The sequence below is a fragment of the Scylla paramamosain genome, chromosome 16 (genome assembly GCF_035594125.1).
Source record: "Scylla paramamosain isolate STU-SP2022 chromosome 16, ASM3559412v1, whole genome shotgun sequence".
In the NCBI taxonomy this organism is placed as follows: Eukaryota; Metazoa; Arthropoda; class Malacostraca; order Decapoda; family Portunidae; genus Scylla; species Scylla paramamosain.
The window spans coordinates 21,449,597-21,461,265 of record NC_087166.1 but is presented as its reverse complement, the minus strand read 5'-3'; the positions used below and the strand labels follow the sequence as shown (position 1 = coordinate 21,461,265).

The following is an 11,669-nucleotide window of genomic DNA, read 5'->3' as shown; positions in this document are numbered from 1 at the left end:
ATAGATGTTTAAGAATCTTCCTGTTGAGGATAGATTCAAAAACTTTAGATAAGCAGGAAATTAAAGCAATAGGACGGCAGTTTGAGGGATTAGAGCGGTCACCCTTTTTAGGAACAGGTTGAATGTAGGCAAACTTCCAGCAAGAAGGAAAGGTAGATGTTGACAGACAGAGCTGAAAGAGTTTGACTAGGCAAGGTGCAAGCACGGAGGCACAGTTTCGGAGAACAATAGGAGGGACCCCATCAGGTCCATAAGCCTTCCGAGGGTTTAGGCCAGCGAGGGCATGGAAAACATCATTACGAAAAATTTTAATACGTGGCATGAAGTAGTCAGAGGGTGGAGGAGAGGGAGGAACAAGCCCAGAATCGTCCAAGGTAGAGTTTTTAGCAAAGGTTTGAGCAAAGAGTTCAGCTTTAGAAATAGATGTGATAGCAATGGTGCCATCTGGTTGAAGTAGAGGAGGGAAAGAAGAAGAAGCAAAGTTATTGGAGATATTTTTGGCTAGATGCCAGAAATCATGAGGGGAGTTAGATCTTGAAAGGTTTTGACATTTTCTGTTAATGAAGGAGTTTTTGGCTAGTTGGAGAACAGACTTGGCATGGTTCCGGGCAGAAATATAAAGTGCATGAGATTCTGGTGAAGGAAGGCTTAAGTACCTTTTGTGGGCCACCTCTCTATCATGTATAGCACGAGAACAAGCTGTGTTAAACCAAGGTTTAGAAGGTTTAGGACGAGAAAAAGAGTGAGGAATGTACGCCTCCATGCCAGACACTATCACCTCTGTTATGCACTCAGCACACAAAGACGGGTCTCTGACACGGAAGCAGTAGTCATTCCAAGGAAAATCAGCAAAATACCTCCTCAGGTCCCCCCAACTGGCAGAGGCAAAACGCCAGAGGCACCTTCGCTTAGGGGGATCCTGAGGAGGGATTGGAGTGATAGGACAAGATAAAGATATGAGATTGTGATCGGAGGAGCCCAACGGAGAAGAAAGGGTGACAACATAAGCAGAAGGATTAGAGGTCAGGAAAAGGTCAAGAATGTTGGGCGTATCTCCAAGACAGTCAGGAATACGAGTAGGGTGTTGCACCAATTGCTCTAGGTCATGGAGGATAGCAAAGTTGTAGGCTAGTTCACCAGGATGGTCAGTGAAGGGAGAGGAAAGCCAAAGCTGGTGGTGAACATTGAAGTCTCCAAGAATGGAGATCTCTGCAAAAGGGAAGAGGGTCAGAATGTGGTCCACTTTGGAAGTTAAGTAGTCAAAGAATTTCTTATAGTCAGAGGAGTTAGGAGAGAGGTATACAGCACAGATAAATTTAGTATGAGAATGACTCTGTAGTCGTAGCCAGATGGTGGAAAACTCGGAAGATTCAAGAGCGTGGGCACGAGAGCAGGTTAAGTCATTGCGCACATAAACGCAGCATCCAGCTTTGGATCGAAAATGAGGATAGAGAAAGTAGGAGGGAACAGAAAAGGGGCTACTGTCAATTGCCTCAGACACCTGAGTTTCAGTGAGGAAAAGAAGATGAGGTTTAGAAGAGGAGAGGTGGTGTTCTACAGATTGAAAATTAGATCTTAGACCGCGAATGTGGCAGAAGTTAATGAAGAAAAAGTTGAGGGGGGTGTCAAGACACTTAGGGTCGTCGACGGAAAGGCAGTCCGACCTGGGGACATTTATGGTCCCCTCCCCAGATGGGGACTCCGAGGCTGGTGTAGGAGTCGCCATGATTTTAAAAGTTTTTGAGTGAAGGGTGTGTGTGTTATTAGGTGCTTGTAGTTTTGTGTGGAGGAAGAGAGTTGTCTTTAGAGGGCAGGCTGTGACTACCCCCTTGTGTTGTGAGACACAAAGGGAAACGTTCAGTGAGGTCACAGCTGGGTTTAATGATAAGTTCACAGCACCCCCTGAACAGTGCTTTAGACCTCACTGGGAGTAATTATCGTTTCGGCAGGTGTCTACTGCCTCCTCCATTGCTGCATAAGCAATCACAGCTTTCTTTCGTGCACCCTCCATCTTGAGGAGACAGTTGGTGACTGAGAGGAGGTACGCTCGAGAAAGTAGGCTGGAGGCAGGGCGAGAAACGCGAACGCGGGGCAAACGCGTGTACAAAAAATATGACACGTTCTGTGCGTCCGTTCGACGCGCGTACAAAAACGCTCGTGTGTAAGCAGCCTAAACCAAACTTCTTGTCCTATCCACTCCTACGCTGATACCACCCTGCACTTTTCCACATCTTTTCATAGACGTCCAATCCTTCAGGAGGTAAACATATCATGCAGGGAAGCCACAGAACGCTTGACTTATGATCTTTCTAAAATTTCTGATTGGGGCAGAGCAAACTTGGTATTGTTCAATGCCTCAAAAACTCAGATCCTTCATCTATCAACTCAACATAACCATCCAGACAACTATCCCCTCTTCTTCAATGACACTCAACTGTCCCCCTCTTCTACACTGAACATCCTCGGTCTGTCCTTTACTTATAATCTGAACTGGAAACTTCACATCTCATCTCTAGCTAAAACAGCTTCTATGAAGTTAGGTGTTCTGAGACGTCTCCGCCAGTTTTTCTCACCCCCCCAGCTGCTAACTCTGTACAAGGGCCTTATCCGTCCATGTATGGAGTATGCTTCACATGTCTGGGGGGGTTCCACTCACACTGCTCTTCTAGACTGGGTGGAATCAAAAGCTTTTCGTCTCATCAACTCCTCTCCTCTAACTGACTGTCTTCAGCCTCTCTCTCACCGCCGCAATGTTGCATATCTAGCTGTCTTCTACTGCTATTTTCATGCTAACTGCTCTTCTGATCTTGCTAACTGCATGCCTCCCCTCCTCCTGCGGCCTCGCTGCACAAGACTTTCTTCTCTCACCCCTATTCTGTCCACCTCTCTAACGCAAGAGTTAACCAGTATTCTCAATCATTCATCACTTTCTCTGGTAAACTCTGGAACTCCCTGCCTGCTTCTGTATTTCCACCTTCCTATGACTTGAATTCCTTCAAGAGGGAGGTTTCAAGACACTTATTCATCAATTTTTGACCACTGCTTTGACCCTTTTATGGGACTGGCATTTCAGTGGGCATTTTTTTTACTAGATTTTTGTTGCCCTTGGCCAGCGTCCTTCCTACATAAAAAAAAAATATATATATATATACATATATATATATATATATATATATATATATATATATATATATATATATATATATATATATATATATATATATATATATGAGACCCCACAATGGCATGTGAGAGTTCTTCCTAAGCCAGAGGTGATGAAAGGAATATTATTTTCAAAGGAGACTTTGATGGCCTGATTTTGCGATGAGACAAATGGAATCTCATCTGCTTTGAAAAAAAAAAAAAAATGGATAAATTTTGTTTAGTTTTCATTTCCTCTGCATCCATCTTAGTAACACAAACTGTAATTTTGATGTGTGCTATGTGATTATTAGACTGATTTGCAGCAACTATGTGCAATCCGAATTACCCTTGCTCTTGTTACTCATAAAGATGAACAATTTGTTGGACGGTTTTAACATGAGCAGAAGAGCACATTTAGTTAAATGTATTCCACAAATATTTTTTTTCTTCACTTTCAACATTACCACCAACAATTTGAAAATTTATCCGAATTACCCCATTATGAGGTACGTTAATAAAATAAATACATATCTTTTGTCATGAGCGTTGGCAATGATACGTTCGTGTTTCCCACGTGGAACACTGCTCGGGAAGGAAGGAGGGGAATCCCTCAATGCAAACACTGTGTGCACCCACACTTGCGAAGCCAAGCCCACATCTGTTACTAGGGGAGGAAACAACTTCCTCTGGTTGTATCTGCACAGCCGAGCCACCGACTCAGCGTGTTTGACAGAAGCTTGTCAGCTCAGCCCCTACAATGAACACCTCACCTGTAGTGAACTAGCATGGTCGCCACTGCCGTCTGTGTGGGAAGTCACCGCCCCTCAATCCCATGCAGCGTATGCTGCACCGCGGGGAACACCACGCCATACGTGATTCGCCACCAGAAACAAGGCATGTTACTATTGTTCCGCCACGTCCAGCAGCAAAATAGGCAAGCTCATCGATCAAGACAGTGCGCGAGTGTGTGTGTGTGTGTGTGTGTGTGTGTAGAGGACGAAACGACGTGGACGCCTCACCACCTCACCCTAGTGGCGGGGCATAGTGTCAGTCCACCCAACGGGCCAACACTGCGGCGCATATGGTATGTAATGCGTAGGTAATACAGGTAGTCATTTATATTGATTTTTCAATAATGTGACGTTAAAAATTATACTAGAAATTAGCCAACATAATGAAGAAAATTCATCCTTCACTTTATTATTATTATTATTATTATTTCAAGGAAACACGACACTTTTCACTATGATTTTGCTGAAAACATTCCCCTTCCAATAAACAAAAGGCATTAGGCATGGAAACCTCAACACTTTTGTGGAAGAGATCACCCTTCCTAACCTAAAAGAAAACCACGAGGCACATATTATTATTATTATTATTATTATTATTATTATTATTATTATTATTATTATTATTATCATTATTATTATTATTATTATTATTATTATTATTATTATTATTATTATTATTGTTGTTGTTGTTGTTGTTGTTGTTGTTGTTAAATGACAGTTCGGGGATTGTGCAGGAACACGAGATTGTTACGTCGCAGTTAGGATATTGTTATGTGGCAGCTGTATTTTTTGTCTCCTCCACTAAACCATTCTACGTTGTAGCAGGTCCTCAGACTTGCTGAAGGAATGAGGGAAATTTTAGAACATATAAATTTATAACAATAATGTGTCCAATTCCTTCAAAAGGCATAACAGTCGATGTATATGTTGCGTGAGTTAAGAGTCCATTATGGTCTTTCTCTCTCTCTCTCTCTCTCTCTCTCTCTCTCTCTTCTTTTTCTTTTTTCTTTCTTCCTTTTGTTGCCCTTGGCCAGTGCCCCTCTTGCATTAAAAAAAAATAAATTAAATAAAAGTACATATGCATAAACCAACCAAATAAGCCGTGTTTATAAGATTTTCAATACTGAATATGAGAAGACTGCCTAGAATTTATTCCAATAATATGAGTGAAGCAAGGAAGCATGTTATCCCATTTATTATTCATAGGATATGGACAGCATTGTTAATGTAACTAAAGAGAATGGGTGATCATAGAGAAGGGAATGTGCTGGCTGTGCGCCCAGTGTGTGTTGACACGCTCCCTCTCTCTTTAATTTGATCTTCATTGACTTGTAATGTTCACGGCCTTAAATATAATTTTCAATCTGTGAAACATCACCTCTCTTCCATCAAACCTCAACTTTTCCTGTGTACTGTGACTTCCTGAAGGCCTTTCATGGAGTGCCAGACCAGCAGATACTGAAGCAGTTACCTGCCTATGGGATGCAAGGCCAGTACACTACATGAGTCAAGGAATTTCTGACAGGAAGAAGGCAGAGGGCTTTAGTCAGTAAGGTGTCAGGCTGGAAGGATGTCACCAGTGGAGTGATGCAGGGATCCATTCTTTCTCCTCAACTGTTCGTCTATCAATTTCTGACACCTCACTCCTTCAAGGAGTTTCCCTGAAGATGACCTCAGCAGAAGAGCCTCTGTCTCTTATCTAAACATTCCCTTCCTGCTTGCTCATGTGTTTGACCTGTACTAACACCTCTTTCACACATGTACTCCTTTACCCTGACCTTCCATCAAATTGTAAAGGCAAGACAGCAGAGACATTTTCTATTCCAGTCATCCCTGTTGGAGACAGTGGTCCCCAGAAGAGAGAGAGAGAGAGAGAGAGAGAGAGAGAGAGAGAGAGAGAGAGAGAGAGAGAGAGAGAGAGAGAGAGAGAGAGAGAGAGAGAGAGAGAGAGAGAGCATGTACTACATGTTCTAGGGAACAAAGAAGACAGTTGTAAAGATGATGATAATAATGGTCTTACTGACACAATTTCACTTCTTTCTTGGGCAGACAGTCTCACTTCATTATCTGTTCTTAGGATCCATTTTGGTGAATCATAAAAGATGAAGCTGGATTCAGTTGTTTGCCCTTCCAATACTCTTACATGCATCAAAATAACAAGATGTGCCATCAATAGTTTTGTTTAAAAATGCATGAAAGAGGGAGTCACATAACAGTCTTTAGGCATAAGAAATAGTTTATGTTTGTACATTACATTACACAATAATATACAATATTTTACAGCTTTATATACACCAGTTCATTCTTCTGCATTTCTAAATTGACTGATACACTAAAAATGCAATCCATACTTAACAAAATTATTGCTGGAAGGAAAAATATCATACAACACAGTAATCATATTAACACAAGACTAAAAGCATAGAATTAGAGCCTCAAATTCTGAGTCTGCTTGATTCACTTAGTCTGCTTTATAGACATGACTGTTTTCAAATCTTAATATATTTATACATATACATCCTGGCCAGGTTCAGAGAGCCACTGTTTTTATAAATGAGGGCAAGGTTGAAAGCAATTTCCCGGGTCAGGTCAAGGCGAGGCCCTTCTGGCAGCTGGCCCACAACAGGACACTCCAGGGCCTGCTTGTAGTAGTGAATGGCCTGTGGCAACAAGTTAAGCTGGTGAAATGCCCGGCCCAGGTTGTACATGGACTCCTGGCACTCTCCACGCATGTCCACGTAAGTATTGAGGAAGGCACACGCCTGCACCACCAAGGAGTGCTTCTTGCCACTGAACTTCTGGCAGGCCATGTGGGTGAAGGTGAGGCCTAGCATGAGGGGAATGAGAGGGTTGCTGGGGTCCTGCTTGAAGGCTTGCGTGTACTCAGCCAAAGAGTACTTGTAGGTGCCAGCCACCAGGCAGTTGTGGCCATTGAGGATGCCAAGGGCCACTAGATCAGGGTGCTTGGGAGCTAGGCGGAGCAGGAAGCGGTTGTGGCGGAAGTCATCGGCCTTGGAAATGATCAAGTTGAGCAGGTTCCAGCAGCGGGTGTTCTCGGGGTTCTTCATCACCAACTCCCGCATGATGTTGTAGGCAAAGAAGGAACTGTTATTGTAGATGCAAGCCATCAGGCACATGAACTCCACCTCACGGGCACGCTTGCTGTCCCTCATGAACTCCTTTGAGCCTAGAGCACTGAAGGTCATGCGCTCCAACTCCTCAAACCTGAAAATAAGGATGAAATTAGGAAAAACTAGGCATTACAATGGAGAATTTAGTGACCTAAACCACCAGAAGTCTCAACTGAGCCACACACTACACTCATGTAATCTAAAATATTGTAACTGTAACTTCCATGTGCATACAAATACATCCAGCATTTATCAATATATTTTTTGCAAACTTATACCTAGAAATGTTCTTGTTTTGTCTTGATTATTCTGAGACAAAAGAGTAAAAAGTTCACATTCTATCGACATTGCCAGGTATAGTCACCAACATTTTCAAATATAGCACAGTACTTAAACTATTTGATTTATAGACTCAAAAATATAAGAAATATGATGGTACTATTTGATATGACAAACCATACACACTGACATTGTCATAAATGGATATGGTAGTTTTATGAAGAGATTCTCTCAACTCACTCCAGAAGCGACCATCATGGTGAGAGTGGTCGCTGACGCTCAAACCAAAACTTCTCTCAGACATCACAAGATTTGCAGCCATGCCACCAATGTGTTAAGTACCTCTTTGTAGAAGTGGTGGCCATAATTTTCCTAGTGATGCTGGCCTGAGGAAGGCAGCGCCCTGCGGTGCGAATGGTGGTTGTTTTGGTTTCACCCGCCGCACCATCCTCACCAAGTCACTCATGTTGTCCATTTCCAATTGAAAATTGTTGTTTTCATATACTACTGAGTTGCTCTGTGCCATCTGGTATTTTCAGTGGCACAGACATGTTGCCTATGATTTATGGTGTCTGCATTAATATGTTTCATATGAACAAGTACACTGTACCTGCTTAAAAGACCATGAATGACTATAAATTTTAATATTCCATACACACCTGAAAAGCAACTTCATCATTTGTTTTCAAAAATATAGTACAGGTCTACCTGTGTTACAACTTGAAGGAATGTTATACAGTTTTTTTTAATACACTAAATACAGAATAAGCTCTTAGAAAAATAATAATAAATTGAAATTGCTTATAAAGTGAGGCTCACTGATGCCATCTGGTGGCAACCACTTCTCAGAAATTCCCTATCAGTATAATGCTTTAAATAATGCCAAAAGTATTGCCAAGAAATATTATATTAAGGTATGAAGGGAAGCCAACAATATCTATTCCTTGATGAAAGCCTTAAGACACTCCAATAAAGGTTTACAAAGAGAAGCCAAACACCCTCTCACTGGAAACCACATCATTGCTACTAAATCTGCCATATAAACTTGATGGCTGTTTAACACTCACTTCAATGAAGACTCAGCTGTTACAATATCATAAATTCTTTTAGCACTACTTATCAATTAACAGTCAAATGGTCATTACAAAAATCATCAAAACTGAGTGGCAGGTGTGGTATCATTTATATAAATAGCGTCAATAAAGAGCTTTGACTGCCTTACGTTAGAAATCAATGGTAAGAAGCAGACAGAACACTTGTGTCTCTCCTCAGTGGTTTGGCTGACAGAAGTCATCATACATCTGGCAAATCAGGAATCCCTCTGGACCTCCACACACGTCACATTTTCATCAGTGTAAGTGAAAGCTGAAGAGTCCAACAAATGTATGTTACAGGAGAAGCATCAGTGACAAGTATCATACAGCTGAAAGCCTGATAAGACCCAAAAAGCTGATAGTTCGTAAAATGAGGCAACTCTGATGATGCCTTTTGAACTGGGTTTCTTTGTTGTGTTTAACAAAAACAAATGAGAACATGTTAAAACTGAGAAAAAAAAAAAACTAAACAGCTCTCAAGCAAATGGCTCTCAAAAGGGAGCCGGCTCCTATCATTCATTTAAAAAAGCCGAGTCTTTGAACCAGATTGTTCACAAACGACACATCACTACTGCTCAGTGCTCGGTGAGCTGTAGCAGAGAGATGATGCGTGCTGGTCTGTTTCATGCCAGATTTCTGTATTTCCAGTTCTACACTTGTTGCTGCTGCAGTTTTGTTATAGCTTTGCTCAGATGACTTCAGACAAGCTTTCTAATGAGGAAAAGGGTAAAATTCTGGCCTGGAGGAATGAAAATGTCACTAAGAAAGAAACTGTCAGGCATACAGGTCAGAAGAGGTCAATACTTTTTCCAGACACTGTACTTGTTACTCTCTTCACATGCCAAACAACACACACACTATAACCTCCACATATCATGCACAAGAGACAGGTTCATCAAGATCTAATGACCTGACTCGACTCTACTGTTCTTAATACTTCTACTGTGCAAAGATGATGTTCCATCTAATTCCATTCTCTGGAAAAAGATGGCCATGACAAGAGAATATCCATTTATTGCTGTCCATGCACTACACTCCTCACACTACATCCCCCCGCTGAATCTGAATACCTCCAATGAGTTTTATTGTATATTTCAATCTCTGGATGTTTTCATTATGATTAAGTCAAGGGTTGCTACAGACACTTCATATCACATTTGGATTCCAGACTTTTCTGCCAAAGAATTCTTATCCCTGTGTATGCATACAGTCAAAGCTAAAAAAGATGACAAAATTTTCAGTCAGTGTCAGCATCTGCATGCCATTCAACTAATTTAATTCAGGTGCATGGGAGAGTGGAGCACTGATAATACCTGACCTGGTAACTCAAGACAGATAGTGGCCTTAGACACACACATTAATAGTTTTAGTATAGATTTGACAGTTGAGTGCTAAGGTGATGGTTTTCATGCATGCATTCTCTGAGTTAACATCCAAAAGTTACTGTTACACATCTTTCCATATCACTTTGCAGTCATTGCTAAACCACCTATTACTGGCGACAAAAGTGTCTGTGGTTGCCTTGTGCTGAGGAATAAAAACATTTAAGAAGCAATTACTAGTACTGGAGGTTGAGAGAACTGTGTACCAGTGGGTCAAGAGGTTCAGAGATATGACTGAGATTGTAACATTATAAAAATTTTAATCAAGAGGTTCAGAGATGTGACTGAGATCGTAACATTATAAAAATTTCAAAGATCCACCACAAAGAACACAGGGATTCTATTCCTTCAAATTCTTCGCTGTTAACTGAAAATTACATTCCATTTCTCTTAATAATATTCAAGGCCTTGCTTTATTCTCTACGACAGACTGTGTGGCCACCATCCCTGAGCTTCTTGACTCACCAGTGCACCATTCTCTCTCTCTCAATCTTCAGTAATTTTTTACAAGAGGACCAAATTGCATTTTGAGTACAAAACTATGATGTTCATTATTGTTTTTCTATGTTATAGACAATTTTGAGCATAAAACATGTCAGAAATACTCATCTTGCCTCTTCTTCCCTCATCCCCCAACGATCTTGGGGACTTTTCAGGAAGTGGGGTTTATGGGCAGGGAACATGATGACAGCTTAAAAGAAGGCAATCCTGATCTAACCTAACCTGATCTAACCTAAACTGATCTAACCTAACCTGATCTAACTTGACCTAACCCAACCTAATCTAAACTAACCTGACCTAACCTACGCACATCACCTAACAAAAATTTCCTATATCACGGAAACTATAAATTTGCGAAGGAAACTTTAAGAAAGTAAGTTTCTCGTTATCCATAAAGGTAATAAAAAACAACACTCCTAAATTAGTAAAGCATTATGGTCCTCTCCTAAAATAACACCCTATCTTCAGTAATTCTAATAGTTTCTTAAATGTTTTTTATTGCTCAGCACAAGGCAACCACAGACACTACATTGTAACCAAATGAATAAAAGTACCAGTGTAGCTACATATAAAACATCTTTATTTCTGACGTTTCATCACAGAGACTGTGCCATTATCAAGGAGCTGTGGATAAGTAATGGATGACTCAGTAGCCATTGGAAGCTGATTTAGGAAGATATGTAACAGCAATTTGTGAAAGTCATGTCAGGAATGCATACATGAAAAACATCTCTTTATCACTCAACTGTCAAATTTATATTAAAACCGTTAATGTATGAATGCACCCAAGACCACCATGTCTTGAGTTACCAGGTCAGATATTAACACTGCTCTGCTTTCCTATGCAACTGAACCAGACTAGCTGAATAGTGTGCAGGTGCTCACACCAACTGAAAATTTCTTTCTTTTTTTTTTTTTTTTTTTTTTTTTTTTTTTTTTTTTTTTGGTGCTGTGCCAACTGTAGATTGACTGCCATTTCTTTTTTCTTAAATATTTGGCCTTCAGAGCTTGATGTATAAGTGATACATCTTTTGGAGACCGTGGTTATGGAGGCAACATTTGTCCTTGAGTCACTGCACAAGCCATTCCTCTACTCTTAATATCCACAGAGTCACTCTCAAACTGAATTTATCTGTGTGGTATACCTCTCACCTAACTCCTCTGACTATAAAAAATTCTTTGACTATTTAACTTCCAAAGTGGAGCACATTCTGACACTTCTGACTTCTGGCTCTGACTCATTCCTCACTCTTTTTCTCGACCTAAACTTTCCAAACTTTAGTTTAACACAGAATCTCATTCACTTTATATTTCTGCCTGGAACCATGCCAAGTCTGTTCTCAAACT

General features: G+C 40.8%; 1 protein-coding gene and 1 long non-coding RNA gene across 5 annotated transcripts in view; both read right to left on the bottom strand.

Annotated features, from left to right (window-relative positions):
• LOC135108139 (uncharacterized) overlaps positions 1 to 4,207 on the bottom strand; it is a 7,841-nt gene extending 3,634 nt beyond the window's left edge. Inside the window, exon 1 of one of the 2 annotated variants that reach the window (XR_010272158.1) lies at positions 4,172 to 4,207. This is a non-coding gene — a long non-coding RNA (uncharacterized LOC135108139). The other variant, XR_010272157.1, reaches the window with a different exon arrangement.
• Positions 4,208 to 6,153: 1,946 nt separating this feature from the next.
• Positions 6,154 to 11,669, bottom strand: part of LOC135108136 (general transcription factor 3C polypeptide 3-like) — a 36,741-nt gene continuing 31,225 nt past the window's right edge. For all 3 annotated transcript variants that reach the window (XM_064018855.1, XM_064018854.1, XM_064018856.1), the window contains one exon: positions 6,154 to 7,160. In XM_064018855.1, coding sequence (XP_063874925.1) covers positions 6,425 to 7,160 — 736 coding nt within the window. In that variant the 3' untranslated portion in view covers positions 6,154 to 6,424. The remainder of the gene's footprint in view (positions 7,161 to 11,669) is intronic.